Source organism: Fomitopsis serialis (genome assembly GCF_022376445.1).
Source record: "Fomitopsis serialis strain Sig1Antser10 chromosome Unknown B0H18scaffold_2, whole genome shotgun sequence".
In the NCBI taxonomy this organism is placed as follows: domain Eukaryota; kingdom Fungi; phylum Basidiomycota; class Agaricomycetes; order Polyporales; family Fomitopsidaceae; genus Fomitopsis; species Fomitopsis serialis.
Genome location: NW_025954962.1, coordinates 931,040 through 946,050, shown reverse-complemented (window position 1 = coordinate 946,050; position 15,011 = coordinate 931,040). Strand labels below are relative to the sequence as shown.

The 15,011-nt window shown below is 55.3% G+C and overlaps 6 protein-coding genes across 6 annotated transcripts; 2 read left to right on the top strand and 4 right to left on the bottom strand.

The window, feature by feature from the left end:
• Positions 1 to 123: 123 nt before the first annotated feature.
• Positions 124 to 819, top strand: B0H18DRAFT_970224 (histone-fold-containing protein). Its single transcript, XM_048043687.1, has 4 exons — positions 124 to 267; positions 320 to 391; positions 447 to 583; positions 641 to 819. The coding sequence occupies exons 1-4, from the start codon at positions 241 to 243 to the stop codon at positions 714 to 716; spliced, it is 312 nt and encodes a 103-aa protein (XP_047900454.1). The 5' UTR covers positions 124 to 240; the 3' UTR covers positions 717 to 819.
• Positions 752 to 2,929, bottom strand: B0H18DRAFT_1206226 (uncharacterized protein). The gene is made up of 10 exons (XM_048036166.1): positions 2,918 to 2,929; positions 2,490 to 2,859; positions 2,398 to 2,434; positions 2,204 to 2,337; positions 2,106 to 2,152; positions 1,724 to 2,054; positions 1,640 to 1,675; positions 1,342 to 1,584; positions 1,179 to 1,289; positions 752 to 1,121 (listed from the first exon to the last, which is right to left on the bottom strand). Exons 2-10 carry the CDS (start codon positions 2,619 to 2,621, stop codon positions 798 to 800), a joined length of 1,395 nt encoding a protein of 464 aa, XP_047900453.1. The 5' UTR covers positions 2,622 to 2,859; positions 2,918 to 2,929; the 3' UTR covers positions 752 to 797.
• Positions 2,930 to 4,191: 1,262 nt separating this feature from the next.
• On the bottom strand, positions 4,192 to 6,463 carry B0H18DRAFT_970219 (uncharacterized protein). Its single transcript, XM_048043686.1, has 14 exons — positions 6,445 to 6,463; positions 6,371 to 6,390; positions 6,303 to 6,308; positions 6,195 to 6,247; positions 6,096 to 6,145; positions 5,962 to 6,046; positions 5,729 to 5,894; positions 5,647 to 5,669; positions 5,373 to 5,424; positions 5,308 to 5,315; positions 5,134 to 5,251; positions 5,037 to 5,074; positions 4,945 to 4,967; positions 4,192 to 4,888 (listed from the first exon to the last, which is right to left on the bottom strand). The coding sequence occupies exons 3-14, from the start codon at positions 6,304 to 6,306 to the stop codon at positions 4,462 to 4,464; spliced, it is 1,047 nt and encodes a 348-aa protein (XP_047900452.1). The 5' UTR covers positions 6,307 to 6,308; positions 6,371 to 6,390; positions 6,445 to 6,463; the 3' UTR covers positions 4,192 to 4,461.
• A 616-nt stretch (positions 6,464 to 7,079) lies between these two features.
• B0H18DRAFT_900621 (glycosyltransferase family 22 protein) lies at positions 7,080 to 9,878 on the bottom strand. Its single transcript, XM_048041454.1, has 8 exons — positions 9,693 to 9,878; positions 9,534 to 9,640; positions 9,323 to 9,477; positions 9,102 to 9,261; positions 8,765 to 9,051; positions 8,253 to 8,714; positions 7,716 to 8,198; positions 7,080 to 7,657 (listed from the first exon to the last, which is right to left on the bottom strand). The coding sequence occupies exons 1-8, from the start codon at positions 9,806 to 9,808 to the stop codon at positions 7,376 to 7,378; spliced, it is 2,052 nt and encodes a 683-aa protein (XP_047900451.1). The 5' UTR covers positions 9,809 to 9,878; the 3' UTR covers positions 7,080 to 7,375.
• Positions 9,879 to 10,676: 798 nt separating this feature from the next.
• On the top strand, positions 10,677 to 12,067 carry B0H18DRAFT_970215 (uncharacterized protein). Its single transcript, XM_048043685.1, has one exon. The coding sequence runs from the start codon at positions 10,955 to 10,957 to the stop codon at positions 12,002 to 12,004; it is 1,050 nt and encodes a 349-aa protein (XP_047900450.1). The 5' UTR covers positions 10,677 to 10,954; the 3' UTR covers positions 12,005 to 12,067.
• Positions 12,068 to 12,540: 473 nt separating this feature from the next.
• On the bottom strand, positions 12,541 to 14,890 carry B0H18DRAFT_970213 (uncharacterized protein). Its single transcript, XM_048043684.1, has 2 exons — positions 14,383 to 14,890; positions 12,541 to 14,332 (listed from the first exon to the last, which is right to left on the bottom strand). The coding sequence occupies exons 1-2, from the start codon at positions 14,785 to 14,787 to the stop codon at positions 12,845 to 12,847; spliced, it is 1,893 nt and encodes a 630-aa protein (XP_047900449.1). The 5' UTR covers positions 14,788 to 14,890; the 3' UTR covers positions 12,541 to 12,844.
• Between the last annotated feature and the right edge of the window lie 121 nt (positions 14,891 to 15,011).

Below are 15,011 nucleotides of genomic sequence, written 5' to 3'. Positions count from 1 at the left end.
ACGGCCTGTATATTACTGTGTACTACTAAGTGTCAGCTTACGCGCTAGACGCGCACGTGAGAGAGCCAAATAGCTGCAAACGCGACGCCTTAAACGCGTTGAACGCGACCTGGGATCGCACTCACACTCGAACCACCACCACCACCGCCACCACCACCTCACCTTCCCTCCCAGTGAGTTCCTATCTCCCTATCACCACCGTTGTGCTGAGATAGCATAACAGCATTAAACACATCTACTATGTCTGGACGCGGCAAAGGTGGCAAGGTGTGTATCCTCGCTTCCAAGAAGTTCAGATGTTTGCTGACATCGCGTACAGGGCCTCGGCAAGGGTGGTGCTAAGCGCCACCGCAAGATTTTGCGCGACAATATCCAGGGTATCACAAAGCCAGTGGGTGCACCCCGTAGATATCAATGAACTCTTCAGTTGACCGTTGATGTTGTAGGCTATCCGGCGTCTCGCCCGTCGTGGTGGTGTGAAACGTATCTCGGGCCTTATCTACGAAGAGACCCGTGGTGTCCTGAAGATCTTCCTGGAAAATGTTATCCGGGACTCCGTCACGTACACTGAACACGCCAAGAGGTAACTCTGCTTTGTCTTGTCTCGACGTGAAGTTGCCAATTCTGACGTCGCGCTCAGGAAAACTGTCACGGCTCTCGATGTTGTCTACGCACTGAAGCGTTCCGGCCGCACACTCTACGGTTTCGGCGCTTGATCATGGCTTCCCTTGCCTCTTGTTCCCCTGTACTTCTATGAGCCTTGTTACAGTACTATGACCGTATTATGCCGATGCAATCTAAGTTGCTTTGTTCATGTCATCGTGCCTTTGTATTCGTGAGTACGCTAAGCTAGGTGATATCCATCGTTCGGGTACGCGGGAAGTGCATTTACCCCGAGGTGAATATCCCCCCGCCTTCAGCTCGTCTATCGCAGCACGAACGTTGTCGTCGACGTCGTGGAACCACACCGGTGCCCACTGCGTCCCGAGATCCTTGGCGGCGCCCTCAGGATTGAGCCCGCCATCTCCCCAGCCGTCGTATATCTTTCCCGCCCTGAGACTTCCCTCCCACACCATTTGTGCACGCGGGCGAGCCCAGCGATCATAAGCTTCCAGTACTCCCTGAAGTGACGGATGGGCATGTGAAGGATGGCTATACACTGAGCATTAGAGACTTACCTCGATATTGCCTGCGTTGGTCTGTGGGTGCCCGAGAAGTTGGGCCAAGATGTAAGCGTCTTCGATGCCTTGGCCTGCTCCTGATCCAAGGTGCGGCAACATTCCGTGTGCCTATGAAGAACGAGTCAGTAGATTCATGTCACTGTCAGAGAAACATGCTGACCGCATCTCCTATCAGGGCCACCCGTCCCTTCACGAAACTCTCCAGATGCGGGTGAACGACGTGGATTGACCACTTGCTCGGCTCCTTGATGCACTCAAGCAGTGCCATGACTTCAGAGCTACACCCTTCGAACACCTTGAACATCTCTTCCTGAGACACGACCTTCACCCATGGCTCATCAGGCGGCAGAGAAACGGTCCCGATCGGCTTGGTATAGTCGGCGGCAAATGCAACGACGTTAATCTGCAGGGGCATACCGTTGGTAGTTGCATACAACAGCCATATGCGGCATACGCACGATTGTATCACCTTCGATACTGAAGACGATGAGGTGCTGTGGAACGAATTAGATGGGCCTGGTATATGGTCTGTCCGCTCTTACCCTGTTCTTGCTCGCGAAACAAAGAGGACGGCCATTGAACTCCGTGGTGAACCCAGCAGCTCGCGCCTCCTTCATGGGAATCAGGCCGCGGAAACAAATCGTGTTGCTGAAGACCGGGAGGAACTTCGCGTTGTCCGTTACAGTCGACCGAGCCGTGCTCTTGATCCCATCCGCTCCAATGACCACGTCGGCTTCGTATGAAGTTCCATCGGCAAAATGAAGCACATTGCGGCTAGGGTTCGTCGTGGACGGCTCGATGGAAGTGCATCGCTTGTGAAAGTGCGTAATGCTGGGGGGCAGATATTTGACGAGCGTGTCCAGAAAGGCAGGTCTGTGGAGGCCTGAGTCCTTGATCACTCAAACCGCTGCGGCAGACACGTACCGATAGGCACCAAGACCGTTGCCTAGCCCGCCTTCGGTAAGCGGATACTGTCTCCTGCGTCAGTGGTGTATTATACTGGAAGCACGCGCTCAGCTCACCGAATACAAGAGCTCATTCTGTCCTTCTGCGGAATAGAACAAGAATTCGCCCATGGTCAGTCCCGGTTCTTTGCACTGAGTACATAGTTCATCGAGGACACCGAGGCGTCGAAGAACGCGTGCCGCATTCGGACCTGGTGATTTGCCTGCATGAGCACCATTGGATGGATCATGTACCGTTGTATCTAACGTACCGACACCTATACCGGCGCCGATTTCTCCGAACTGGGCCTGTCGCAGCACATAATTTAGACCTCAACGTGGTTAATGTCGAGGAGGCACGTACCGCTGCTTCGAAGATCTCTACGGTGACACCCTTCTGGAGTAATCCCAGTGCGCACGTCAGTCCTACCACACCTCCGCCGACCAACGCAACCTTCAGCGAGTCCTGGGTAGTACTATACGTTGCTGTGCTCATGCTGTTCTTGTGCTGCGCTTCAAGTTGGACAGGCTATTCAGGCTGGTCTGTAACGCTTATATGTTACTGTGTCTCCCACTCTTTCGATCGGTTCCACTGGGATCTTCAATCTTGCTTAACGTGGGCAAGGTTCGAGTCCGCGACCGACGGACGAGGCTATCTGTCAGACCGCATCCAGCTCAGCTCAGCTGAGACGACGCTACGCCATAGCCCTGTAATTGGCACACTATCTCCTGATCTGCGTGCGCCGTGTGGTAAGGATAGGCGGCGGTGAAATTAATAAGCTGCCGACAGACCTTCGACTGCAGGAAGCGTGGGACGCATCCGACCAGAAGGCGAATGGCCAGGCCGCCGAGGCAATGCGTTGAAAATTCCTCGGAGCAGCTGACCATTATGTAGGAGGGCCATCGGGGTCGCTGCCAGGAATCTGCGGTCATTTGAACTGCGGCGCTGCATGCATTGAAACTCTACTTGGAAGGTGTGCAAAAGTGCCTGTAGCATTGCTTCCAAGGTGAACAAGAATGATCACAAGCCTCCAGCAGCCGATGAATGCTCTGTCGCGCCCGTTCAACTGCGGAAACAGTTAAGCTATTTAGATGACATAGAACAGACGGTACACCCGCCGACTGACGCTGATAAGTAATGTTGTTGACAATGATCCGACTCAGACGATCGCCGATCGGACTCGATCCCGTTCCGGTACTGGATACACACGCTTCGGCGTTCGCAGTGCGCACGTTCGCACAAGATGGGTCCATGGCGGCCGTGTAATAGCTAATTCCATATCACTAGACCCCGAGCGCAAGTGCGCACAGGCGGAGTGTGTCGGTCTTGGTATCTTTGGGGCGTTCCCATCAGGATTTGACCATAGAGAGCGGGCTAGACCGAGGTTCGTGGCCCGGTGGGCGCGGATCGCTCAACGAGAGGGTCAGAGAAAGGCACAATAGCCTCCACAAGTGGGCGCGTTCTCCGAGTCGGGAGGAGGGTCTAGCGATATGGAATTAGCTGGAAGTCCAAATCTACCACTGCATTCCCGTACACGACAGCATAAGATGATACGTCAAAGATAGCACAAGAACAGCAGTTACACACCTGCACAAAGGCTCAACATATGGTCCACCAATTCCATTTGACACACCCGTTCAGAAGCCAACTGACTTCCTCCAGAGCATATCAAAAAGAAAGAGCAACTAAGAAGTCCCCCGACGACACAAGCCAGTACTGCAGTAGCAAGGTCATCGCGCCTCCAGGTTGCAAGCAGAGCCTAGAGACAAGGGCGGCAAAAATTAGATAACCAATAATGGAGGCGGTGCCTCCATAATAGTGGTTAAACTATTAAGAACAGATACTACACTTGATCTAAGCCAAAAGGCCAGAGTGGTGAGGATTCCGAACGTCTGCCCACCACTTATATACTCGCGCGCCTCCTGCGCACGGACCAACCGGGCAATGTTATGTACCGGCCCGTCGTACCGTTGACGCCCGTTCTCAACGCCGTCGCTTTCTGATGCACAGTACTTACTGACATGAGCAGCCCTTTGAACTAAGAGAAGTCCCCCCATGCACATGTGTCGTCGCGGCGAGGATGCAAACACGAAATTATGCCAAGATCAATCCAACAAGTACAATTTCTATGCGAATACAACGTGCGAAAATAGACCTTTGGCTCCATGAATTGGCAACAAATCGCCAAGGTACGCATACGAGGTATGAAGTCTGAATGAATGAAGACGTGAAATATGAGCTTGAGCGTGAAGGCAAATGAATGGCCATGAGAAAACAGTGTACTAGTCGACGCAACGCAAAACTTCGAAAATACTCGGACCGCCTCCGAACACCATCACATAGTCGTTTTCTCCACGTCCACCCGAATACCACTGACAGTGCTCCCGAGGCCAAGCTCGACGTCCTTGTCAACCGAGCTTTCCGAACCATACGCCTGCATATGTTCCAGTTCCACGCCGCCGCCCATCGCTACTTCTATGCCCTCCATAGGAATGCTGCCCATCGTGCTCAGCAACACGCCGGTAGGGCGCACCAGGGCCTTCGAGCTCGATGGAGACCCAAAGCCGAATCCCAGCCCGGAAAATGGGGAGCCAGGGATCGACTTATTGGAGGAGACGCCAGCGGTGAAAGCGATGGTACCTGCGGACTGCGCGACAGTCTCGGCTCCTCGCTCCCGCAGGTCAAGGATGAGATGGCACGCCAGCACCGGAGCTAGCATTACGCTGAGAGGGATGCATATTGCCGACATCACTTGGCGGGGCCTAGGATGGAAGGTGAGCCTCCCTGCTTAGATGAAACGAGCCGAGTATGAACTGACTGTAGGTAGAAGATGCCGTTGACCTGTGCACAAAAGGACCGGGGTTGAGCGATGTGCGATCACTGTATCTACAATAAATGACCAATGCTCACCAGATTAGCGACAGAGATCAACATGTAATAGAAGACTCCTGTAATGCACGACGTCACATCGTTGCGCTCTATAATATATGATTTTTGTACGACTTACCTTCGCGAAGGAAAGTCTGGATAAGTCTGCTATTGGGCCCGCCACTCCTGCGCCGCATGGCGACGGCCTTTGCAACCGTGAGGAGGGTGACAATGGTGTCAAATGCGAGAGGTGCGATCTAATGACTGGTAAGTCCCACTTAAACAGTCTCTGTCACGACGTCAAAACGCTTACGAAGAATCCTGCCGTCAACGCATCGTCAAAACGTTGTTACAAGGTTATTCACAGTCGTTGCTCACCAAGAAGATCCGCTGAACCTGGCCGAGAGCGTGGAAAGCACGGTCCTGATGTCTGAGGGGAATGGTAAGCTCTACCGTCCCGACGGAAAGGAGACGCCCTCCATATACGCAGAAGCAACCTTTGAAAAATGCCTCAAGAAATGCGCAGCGATCGTGCGCATATATGCTTCGTCGTCACCGAAGATTCGCGCTCGCTGCGGATTTCTTCAGGCATTCACCGTCGGAGGGAGCTAATCTTCGGCAATATTTGGAGACCGCAGTGCTGAGGACGTACGGGAGACGATACAAATGGCAAAACTGGGACGATAATTGTCATCAGCAAAGATGCCGACTGGATCGACACGAATCAAACTCACGGAGCATTTCTGATGATGCTACGTAGAGTTGGTATGCTATGACACCGCCGAGAGCGGATACTAGGAAGGCGAGCATGTAGTTGTTGCGATTGAAGAACGCATAGGTACGGATGAGGAGAATAATCTCAGCGGATGCTTGGTTCCACATCGCGAGCATCACTGGGATCTGTCGATGTGAAGGGGATTAGCGTGGTGAAACCATAAGAGGTCACTGGCTTCAGATCGCAGCGTACCCTGTAGACCCTCTCGCAAGTCTCCAGCGGGTGCTCAACTACAAACGCCCACAAGAGGTATGGCGCGGTGACGAACACCCAATACCTGGCGTGTGTTCAGTTGAGTCCATCCTGCTGTCTGGCGTGTAACGTACCGGCAAAACAAGTACGCGACTTTCACTGGTGTCCAGCTAGTTTTCCAGATCTGAAGAAGCGTTAGGAAAGTCGCTACATGAAGGCGAAGCGATGCGTACATATCGCCATTCTCTAGGCATAGCCAGTAGCCAGTCCCAGCAAGTCACAGCATCTGAGGACGGCTTGATGTCAGCGTGGCATGAGAATTCGTAGTGCATAGTACTCACACATGGCTGCAGCACGGACGCGTTACAAGTCAGCTGAAGAGCAGGGAAAGAAAGACAGAGTCACAAACCGCAAAAGTGAAGTTGCGTGCTAGGATTTAGAGGTAAGTCGACGCGTTGGAATTCACGAATGCCGAAAACGTACACGAAAATGAAGTGTTGCGCGGAAGTCAGATCTGTATCCATCTTGCACAGAGTCGTGACTACGAAATGCGTCTGCTGTTGTGAGCGGACGTTGCGCGCTGTGTCGGGAAGGGCGGAGTGGGGGAAGGGAGGCGAGGGCGCACAGGGAGAGGTGTGAGGGGGGAGATGGTGGTTGAAGGCAGACAAGTTATGAAGCACGGCGGACGCAGCGTGCGGCAGGCGGGGAGAAGCCGCCACTTGGACGGCCAGAGAAATTCGAGAATGCACCGAGCTTTCGACATGTCCTGATATGGGGTGGTGACTGCTTGATTGAGCAAGCAGCTGCCCGATCCAGCGCGCTGACGTGCAGCGTCCCCGCCACAGCGCGTGCCGAGGGTAGCCTGCCGCGTTGCCCGCCACCAGCGATCCCACTGGGGCCATGGCCAGCGGCTGATCCTCTCGCAGCCTTGTCTGACCGCGGGAGCAGCGTCCTGGTGCAGCGGCGGGTGCAGGGTGGGTGCACCGGTCGCAGCACGGCACACATCAGCCTGCAGAAGGAGACACTTCCACAATGGAACGGCTGTCGTCACCGGCGACAGCTACCTCCAGCTACTGGCCATGTGCAACCCGTGAATTGGGCACAGACCAGGTATTCCTGCGTGGATGCACCTGCCATATCTGGTGACACCCCGCAATCCGCGTGCACCTTCTCCGCAGGAACCGCGAGCGCTGCCCGCCGACGTGGCTGAATCGTCTGCCGCGAGCTTCACAACTGCTCACATCTACAGTACTCGCGAGCGAGCTGAAGCTGGCACAGGAGCCCAAGGCGACTTTGGCTCAAACCGGACGAAGCCCGATGGATTACATGCGCAACCGAAGTTGCGTCGGCTACCAAGCCACAGCTACCAAACAAACGCGGCAATTATTCGCTGTCTAACAAGATTTCGATCGCTTCACAGACCTCGGTTCACCGTCACGCCCCCCTCGATTCTCTTCACGCGCTCCCGGTTCTTCAGCAGACAATACTCGCCGTACTCGTTTCCCTCCTGCCAGCGCGCCCCCGGCATCCAAAGCGTGCGCGTCAGAATCGACGAGTGCCGCGCATCCAAGAATGGCAGGCACTTCACTCGCTCCCAGGTGGCTTCGTCCAGCACGTAGCGAGGCTCGTGCGCGGATTCCGAGGGATGCAACGGGAAATCGAGGTCCACGAGATAGTCGCATTCAGCAACGTCCACCTGTAGCAAACTCCTCTCAGCAACATACATGCTACATAACGGGGATATCGGAACGCACGTAGAACTCGGGTGCTTCTTTGTTCAGATCGTTGAGGCTTGGCGGGACGGTTCGGGTACTCAGGACGCGCGCAGGAAGGCCCCATTCCGCATTCGTTTCGACGAAATGGGCCGGAAGCATGCCGTCGAACTCGCTCTTGATCCAGTCGACTTGGACACCGTCAGGCACCAGGAAGTGGCCAGGGAAGCGATACCACTCTTTGCCAATGCACATGTGCAGGCCCAACTGTTTGATCAGCGCCGGGTCAATACGAGGTATTCTTTCTTCTTCGTCGAAGCGGCTTTGCCTCGGAGAAGGCGGTGGGATAAATATGTGCCCCGTGGTGTTCAGGAGTCGAGGAATCTCGTCCGCCTCGAGCGCGTGGATGATGGACATGGGTGCATGGTAGTACTTCCAATGCGTCATGACGCGCGACAGGGAGAGCACACCAGAGGCTGCGATGATGGAGAGCGTGAACCGACTGAACATGATCGCGCGGGAGGCCTGCATGAGGTTGTCATCAGCTTCCGTATCTCGTCGCAACAATTATCGACTTACCCTATACGGTGATTTCGTCAAGTGGATGTACGCCGTCTCGAACCAGCCGCGCATCAGGTACACCGTCACCGCCGCGTTGAAGCAGATAAGCGGATATATCGGGAACATGAAACGCTCCTCCTTGTGACTCTGCGCTGACATGATAGTTGCCCAGATATACGCCGGCGCCAGCCTCATGACCAAAAGTTTATAGGGTGACGTCTGATCCACGTATATGGTTCGCTCTCCTAGGCGCTTGCGGTCGTATACGTATGTGACTGCCAATGCAGGGAGCGAGAACAGGGCGAGGGGCACGAGGATGTTGAAATTCAGCAGGAGGTTGTTGAAGTAGAAACCGACAGGCTCAGTTCCATAGAGCCCGGGCCCACGGGTCTCATCTGGGAAGACATTGTACTTGACGATATTCCACGGCACGATCGTGAGCTTCCCATAGAACAGGGTGTCGAGCGCGACCACAGGGATCTATGTGGAGGCTTCAGAGACGTGTCAAAGCCATAAAAATATGAACTTACTAGGAGCAACGCTGCAACAGCTGCACACGTGAACATCCGCCGCCAACGTGCAATTATCCAAGACGTTTTGTTCTCAGACGTCACCTTGTCTGTGCCATACAAGAATAGTTCCTCGAAGACGAACGGGATGGCCACGGCGAGTGAGAACGGCCAGCCAACAATAGCCCCGGTGGCAAATGCCAGAGTACTAAACATAGTACGGCGCATGTTTGTGTTGCTAGCCGGCTCAATTGCATACGAGAATGCAATCGCATTCGCATACATCGCAAATGACGACGGTAGGAATGCTAATGTGCACAATCAATAACCAAACCAAGAGTAGCCACGAAGAACGTACACGTCGATGCGGTCCACATGCCTGCACTGAAGAGCAGCATGAAGAGGAGGTAGCGTCCGGCCCGGTAGTTGATCTTGTCGACGACCGCTCTGTACAACGCGGCTTCGCACGCGGACGAGATCGCGGCCAGAAACATCCTGACGGCAAAGAAAGCCGGTCTCTAGTGGTACGCGAACGCAAGGTCGGCAACGCGATGAGATACAGGGAGACATCGAACTGACCTTCTCTGGACCCAGCAACGTAAAGACGATGCGTGTAGGCAGCATGTGGAGGAGGATGTATGCCCAACTGCGAATGGCATACACCGGTGACGTCTCCCACGTCTGGAAGCCGTACCCGCGGTTCAGGTAGTGCAATGGTTCCCAGAAGTTAAAGACTAAGATGGCGTGAGTCATCGAGATGGGATGGCTACAAAGTGAGGTGTGAATGTACCTTCGTCGCAGTCCTGAATATTCGAATACATCGCTCCTGCTACCCGGATGAGCAAGAACGTCCTGAACGCGACCGAGAAGCCTGGACACCATGGTGCCTTTTGTGACCTGTTACAGTGTTCTGTTCTAGTGAGGTTGGTCTCGAAAATGAGATGCTGACCTGCGTAACGAGTCTTGCAGGATGCCAGCATGCCGGTTCTTAGGCTTGGGGGGCGGTGCGGCAGGCTGCTTGTTGGTGGGCCGCCTGAAGCGAATCTCCTGGATGTTCGACGCCATTCAGCTGTTCTCAGAGATTGCTCAGCGACTGTCCATCTGGTTCAAGGGCGACAGTCGAAGTAACTGGTAGAGACTGGGGTGAATGACGCCCGGCCAGCGCGTCCAGTCTGAGTACACGCCACCCGGCATCCGACCGGCCGATGTCCGGGACACACGTGACCGTTCATCGTCGCGTTCGTTCTTCAAGTGGCTCATGGACTTCGTGCAGGTTCTCGCTCGTCCATCTATCATCTGTCACTACAGCATCGTCTCGAACAGGCTTACGCGCTGCTGGCAGCGGCAGTAAGGCAGGCTTTTTACTCTATGCTCTCCACCACGGAGAATCTTTCGAGCGACGCTGGCCGTCGTCCGCCCCTGCCGTCTCGAGAGACTGCTAATCCGGCACCTCTGGAGGTCTTGGATTGCCTCACACCACCAAGTCCATCGTCATCGATTGACTATGTTGACATTAGCTCTCTCTGCAGCTATGGAGAAATCCCGATCTTGTTGGATCCTAGCATCGTCCTTCACCTACCCGAGACGACGGAAACCGAGGACCCAGCTTTGTTACGCGTCACTTCATACGCAAGCCCCGATTCAATCAAAGACGAATTCATTCTCGCGGACCGCCTCTTGGAGCCAGTCTATGGTGGCCAACGCGCGACAGTGCCGAGTGGGGCCCATGATGAGCTGGATACTCTGGCGATCCCCAGCGAGTCGTACTATTCGTTCTCACAGTACGTTGCCTCCCAGTCGAACTGTGGCGACTATGGCATCGACAGCACACCGGTGTACTCGACCTCTCCCGCCATCTCGTCTGTTGCTACGTTTATCGGCTCTGCTGGCGGTTTTCCTGTAGGGTCCCCCAGTCTGGCTTCATTCGGCGTCTCTCCATCGTGCTCGGTAGCGAGCCAGCAATTCTTGACGGAAGATCTCCGATCCTCCGCGCTTTGTGGTCGCCTCCCCGGCTTCCCTCGGTCTCGTTCAACAAATAGTACTGGGACTCTAGGGTCTTCGCATGGCATATCCCCCTCGTCGTCTAGGGTCGGGTATGATACACTGGCTCCGTACGCCAGTCCTCCCAGCAGCAATCTCCAGATTCGCCGACTGCAAAAGTCGAGGAGCTGCTTCCCACTGACGTTGCGCGATATCAGTTCAGGACAAATCATGGAGTCTCAATCACCCCGGTCGGAACCGACGACTCCTTTCCTCGCAACCTCTGGGCCTCCGTTAATCCCACGCCAACATCGTCGCACGGAGTCAAATGCTACAAGTGCCTCAAGTCGCTCGGTTCGCTCTAGCCACATCTCTAGTCCTCTGGCCTCCCCTGCTGCGAAGCGAAGGCTAACTCGGAACTTGCCTGGCGTTCTGGACTGGCTAGAAGACACTCGAATCGACCTATGGATAGACCAGGAAGGATCTCACGTAGTCCGGCAAACGTTCAAGTTAGCCGGATTTACTACCGGATGCCCTGAGGAACAAGATACTGCTCTGGTCAGTGCTCTGACCTACGGTCTCGCCGAGTTTATGCCTATGATGCGCCGGTCTTTCGTTTTCGACGCCAGAAGGTCCGATGTGCCTCCCACTCTCCAGCGCGTGACGATCGCGGAGGATGACACGAAGGACTATATCTCTTACCAGGCCACTCTGGCTACGAGCTCTGATGGCGCGTATGCTGTCAGCGGCACCGAGTACTTCAAGCTCCACCGCAACCAAGCCCCTCTGGCTCTTCGGTGGCGCTTCGAGTATTTCGTTCAAGTTGGACCGCGCGAGACCGAGAAGACCCTTACGCCCCTTCGCTTCTCGTCTTCTCCTGGATTACTACACCCTAGCCACGGCCGGAAGCAGACGAAGCTACTGCAAATCTTCAAACGGAGTTCATCGACGAGGCTTTTCGCAGAGAAGATGGAGGTTCCTAGGCAGTCGTATGGTCTTCATGACCGGCGAAATGCTAGCATAGGATCCGAGAAGGAAAACTACGGACACGGGCTCGGACTCAATGTTGCGCCCGGCGGCGGAGAGCGTCGATCTCCAGACCTTGCGGAGTCCGACAGTCATGAGCCTGTCCGTCAACAGTTGGATATCAAGCTCAAACGTTCTCCGAGACTTACTCCAACCATGCTCAGGCCTACAACGCCGACACAGCTGATGAGTTTGCATGCTGAATTCCTCCGCACGCGTGGGAACGGGGGATGTAACGATTGGGTTGCCCTTTAGGATAACAAGCTGCGCTACCATGTGTTCATGTATTTCTCGGTATAGATTTGTGATGGTTATGCCTCTACGTCTTGAACAGCTGCAGCACTTAGAGGTTTGGGACTTCGTCTGAAAGATTTGGAACGACAGTAATTTCCTAAATAGGGACGTTACGACAAGCGCTCAGATCTCAGAGCCGTAGCAGGCTTGCCGTAGCCACCTGGTCCGTGCGCAGGACGCGCGCGAGTATATAAGTGGTGGACAGACGTCCCAAACCCTCACCACTCTGGCCTTTTGGCTTAGATCAAGTGTAGTATCTGTTCTTAATAGTTTAACCACTATTATGGAGGCACCGCCTCCATTACTGGTTATCTAATTTTTGCCGCCCTTGTCTCTAGGCTCTGCTTGCAACCTGTCGGAGGCGCGATGACCTTGCTACTGCAGTATTGGCTTGCGTCGTCGGGGGACTTCTTAGTCGCTCTTTCTTTTTGGTGTACTCTGGAGGAAGTCAGTTGGCTTCTGAATGGGTGTGTCAAATGGATTGAGAAGTTTTTGGTCTGGATCATTTTGCGTGCGCTGTATGTATGGATTGACATTGTAGTCAGCTGTCATGCATTCATGCACGATGCAGTGGCCCGAGGTGTTGCTATTTGCAGTATGGCTTACGTGGTCTTACGAGTGAGTGTCCGGCAGCGTAGACTCCGCGTTTATTATGTATGTAGAGTAGTATCGGAGTAGGATAATCCAAGGGACCAAAAGCCGACAGATGATGGATAAGCACGATGAACAACGATAGCACAATAAGGTACTGTTATACACTGGCTAGAACTACCAGAAGAGCCCATCTCCAGAGGTAGCATGTCATGGGATGTATTGTGGTGGACTAGCATGCGGATCAGGCACCAAAGGACTGACAGACCGCTCAAATGATGGCGCTGGACGAAATGACAGTCGTGAGGCTGTCCAGTGGTCGCCGTCCGGCACCTCAGGCGACAATCCACCATCAAGATCACCCATAGGAGGTGCAGAAGGCAGCGCATCCAGGTCCATAGGATCGTAGTCCAGTTCCATCGGCGGTGCGCTCGCCGCAAGGCTGTCACCATGGTCGAATGGGGGTGCGGATGGACCAGCTTCCGGCTCAGCTGACAAGACATCCTCCTCGAATGACACAGGGTATTCGTAGAACGTGGGTGCAGCAAGTCGACCTCTCAAAGGTGGCGCAGGGAGAGTCGGAGGGTGCGGGGAGGGCTCACGCGAATAAGAGGGCGTCTGTGTGCCTGAAGCTGGGAAAAGGGAGGACGGACCCGGTGATGGGGCATCACGACCGCCGGACATATCTGAATATATCCCCTCGTAGTGGTCACAGTCCGTGATCCGGAGCTCGGGAGGGATAGGCTCAAACTCGTCTTCCAGAACAGGAACCAGAGGGAACAATGTCGATGGCTCTTCCGCCTCCTCGGAGCGCGAACCGCTCGTGGAAGGCGGTGTACTCGCGAGCGACGCCATACGTGCAAGTGCAGCTTTGTCATCCGTAGCGATATGGCCGGCGTTAAAGGGGTCTGCGGGTGGTAGGTCGTCTCCGTGAGCTGGAGGACCGTGCGCGCCGTCATTAGGGAAGCCAGCTTTGCTGTAAGGCGGACGGGAAGACCCTACGGGCGGGGAAGCTCCTGCAGGCGCCGTTGGTGAATCTGATAGTTCTGGAAGATATGCAGGAGGTCTGTTAGGCGAATAGTGCGTCTGGTGTGGTGCGGAGCTTGAGTGGTCGTAGGAGTCCCGACGCCCGGAAGACGTAGTGTCCGTGATGCTGTGCGAGAAGCTGGAATGCGAGGCAGAGGAGCGAAGAGAGATGGATGAGGAGTGTGCTGGTCGGTCAACGAGAGAGCGCGTGTCGACATCCTTGGTAGCAGAGGGAGTGTGCTTCCGTCGCCGTCGCGCCGCCTGTCGCACGTTTGCTTTCCAACGAGCGGATGCCCTTGCAAAAAGACGTTGCTGGGACCTCATACGCTGTAGCTCCTCTCCGACATCATCATCGTCGGCTTTCTTTCGCGCTCGCCCCTCTGGATCCTTGGGCCGACGCGATCGTTTCCTTCGCCAGACCACGCAGAGCACGATGAAAGCGCATATACCTACGGCTAAGACCACTGACAGTGTGATGATGACTGGCGTAAGGGGATCGTCGCGGATGTAAGGGGACTTGTTCCAGCCTGAAGGGAGGGCATCCCCATTTGAGACGTCCATGTCAGTGATAGCGGCAGGCTTCGACGTGACAGTTGCAGAGGTCTCTCCAGCGTCGTCGTCGTCGTCGACTGCGGTCGGCGTGGAGGTCGCGGTCGCGGAGCACACGGTGCCCTGAGAGACATGAATATGAGCCGAATACGGAGAGCAGAACGCTGGCTTACCGCACAGAAGGTAGATCCATATAGTGTCCAGACGTCTGTTTTGCGCCACCTCCCGTCGTCGCACGACACGTACTTGTCGGCCACGGGCCCGGATCTCGTGGTCTGTGCGGTAGATGTTGAGGGGGTCGCGGCTCGGCGGCGGTTGCGAACTCTGGGCACGGTAGTGGGCGCCTGGGTGGGTGTGGGGGTCGCTGCTAGGTGGGGGCAGAGGAAGTCTGGGGGCGGTGTGGAGACAGGAGATCCGTCTACGGCGGTGATGGCGGATGCGAGGGTGGCGAAGAGACCAAGGACGGCGGGGGAGGGGGAGGGGCTCGCTCGTCGCCGTGGACTGTGGTGGGTGGGAGAGACACGCGGCGGGCGAGCGGGGTGCGGCGAGGACGAGCTGCTCTTGGGAGGCTTGGCCATGCAGAGCGGTGTGCCAAGGAGGCTCGCCGAGGCAGAGTGCGAGCGTCGGGGGCAGCGGCGGGGGCGGGCTCGGGCTTGGCTGGGCGAGCACGGTCGATTGAGTCCAAGAGATTATAAGACCAAGACCGCCGGAGGCCATCCTAAGCCACATCAACTCAGCTATCAAAAATATTCCATTACTCCCGCCTATAAATAGCCAACAGCACCCAGCTCATGCCCTATAC

Coding starts and splice junctions, on each gene's coding strand:
- B0H18DRAFT_970224 (XM_048043687.1), top strand. CDS start 241: ATGTCTGGACGCGGCAAAGGTGGCAAG. Junction 268..319: donor GACGCGGCAAAGGTGGCAAG/GTGTGTATCCTC, acceptor CATCGCGTACAG/GGCCTCGGCAAGGGTGGTGC. Junction 392..446: donor TCCAGGGTATCACAAAGCCA/GTGGGTGCACCC, acceptor TTGATGTTGTAG/GCTATCCGGCGTCTCGCCCG.
- B0H18DRAFT_970215 (XM_048043685.1), top strand. CDS start 10,955: ATGGAGTCTCAATCACCCCGGTCGGAACCGACGACTCCTTTCCTCGCA.
- B0H18DRAFT_970213 (XM_048043684.1), bottom strand. CDS start 14,787: ATGGCCAAGCCTCCCAAGAGCAGCTCGTCCTCGCCGCACCCCGCTCGC. Junction 14,333..14,382: donor ATGGATCTACCTTCTGTGCG/GTAAGCCAGCGT, acceptor CATGTCTCTCAG/GGCACCGTGTGCTCCGCGAC.
- B0H18DRAFT_900621 (XM_048041454.1), bottom strand. CDS start 9,808: ATGGCGTCGAACATCCAGGAGATTCGCTTCAGGCGGCCCACCAACAAG. Junction 9,641..9,692: donor CTGCAAGACTCGTTACGCAG/GTCAGCATCTCA, acceptor ACACTGTAACAG/GTCACAAAAGGCACCATGGT. Junction 9,262..9,322: donor CGTTGCTGGGTCCAGAGAAG/GTCAGTTCGATG, acceptor GCGTACCACTAG/AGACCGGCTTTCTTTGCCGT.
- B0H18DRAFT_970219 (XM_048043686.1), bottom strand. Junction 5,895..5,961: donor CTTGCGAGAGGGTCTACAGG/GTACGCTGCGAT, acceptor TCACATCGACAG/ATCCCAGTGATGCTCGCGAT. Junction 5,075..5,133: donor CCAGACTTTCCTTCGCGAAG/GTAAGTCGTACA, acceptor CGTGCATTACAG/GAGTCTTCTATTACATGTTG.
- B0H18DRAFT_1206226 (XM_048036166.1), bottom strand. CDS start 2,621: ATGAGCACAGCAACGTATAGTACTACCCAGGACTCGCTGAAGGTTGCG. Junction 2,435..2,489: donor TAGAGATCTTCGAAGCAGCG/GTACGTGCCTCC, acceptor GTGCTGCGACAG/GCCCAGTTCGGAGAAATCGG. Junction 1,122..1,178: donor CCAACGCAGGCAATATCGAG/GTAAGTCTCTAA, acceptor CCGTCACTTCAG/GGAGTACTGGAAGCTTATGA.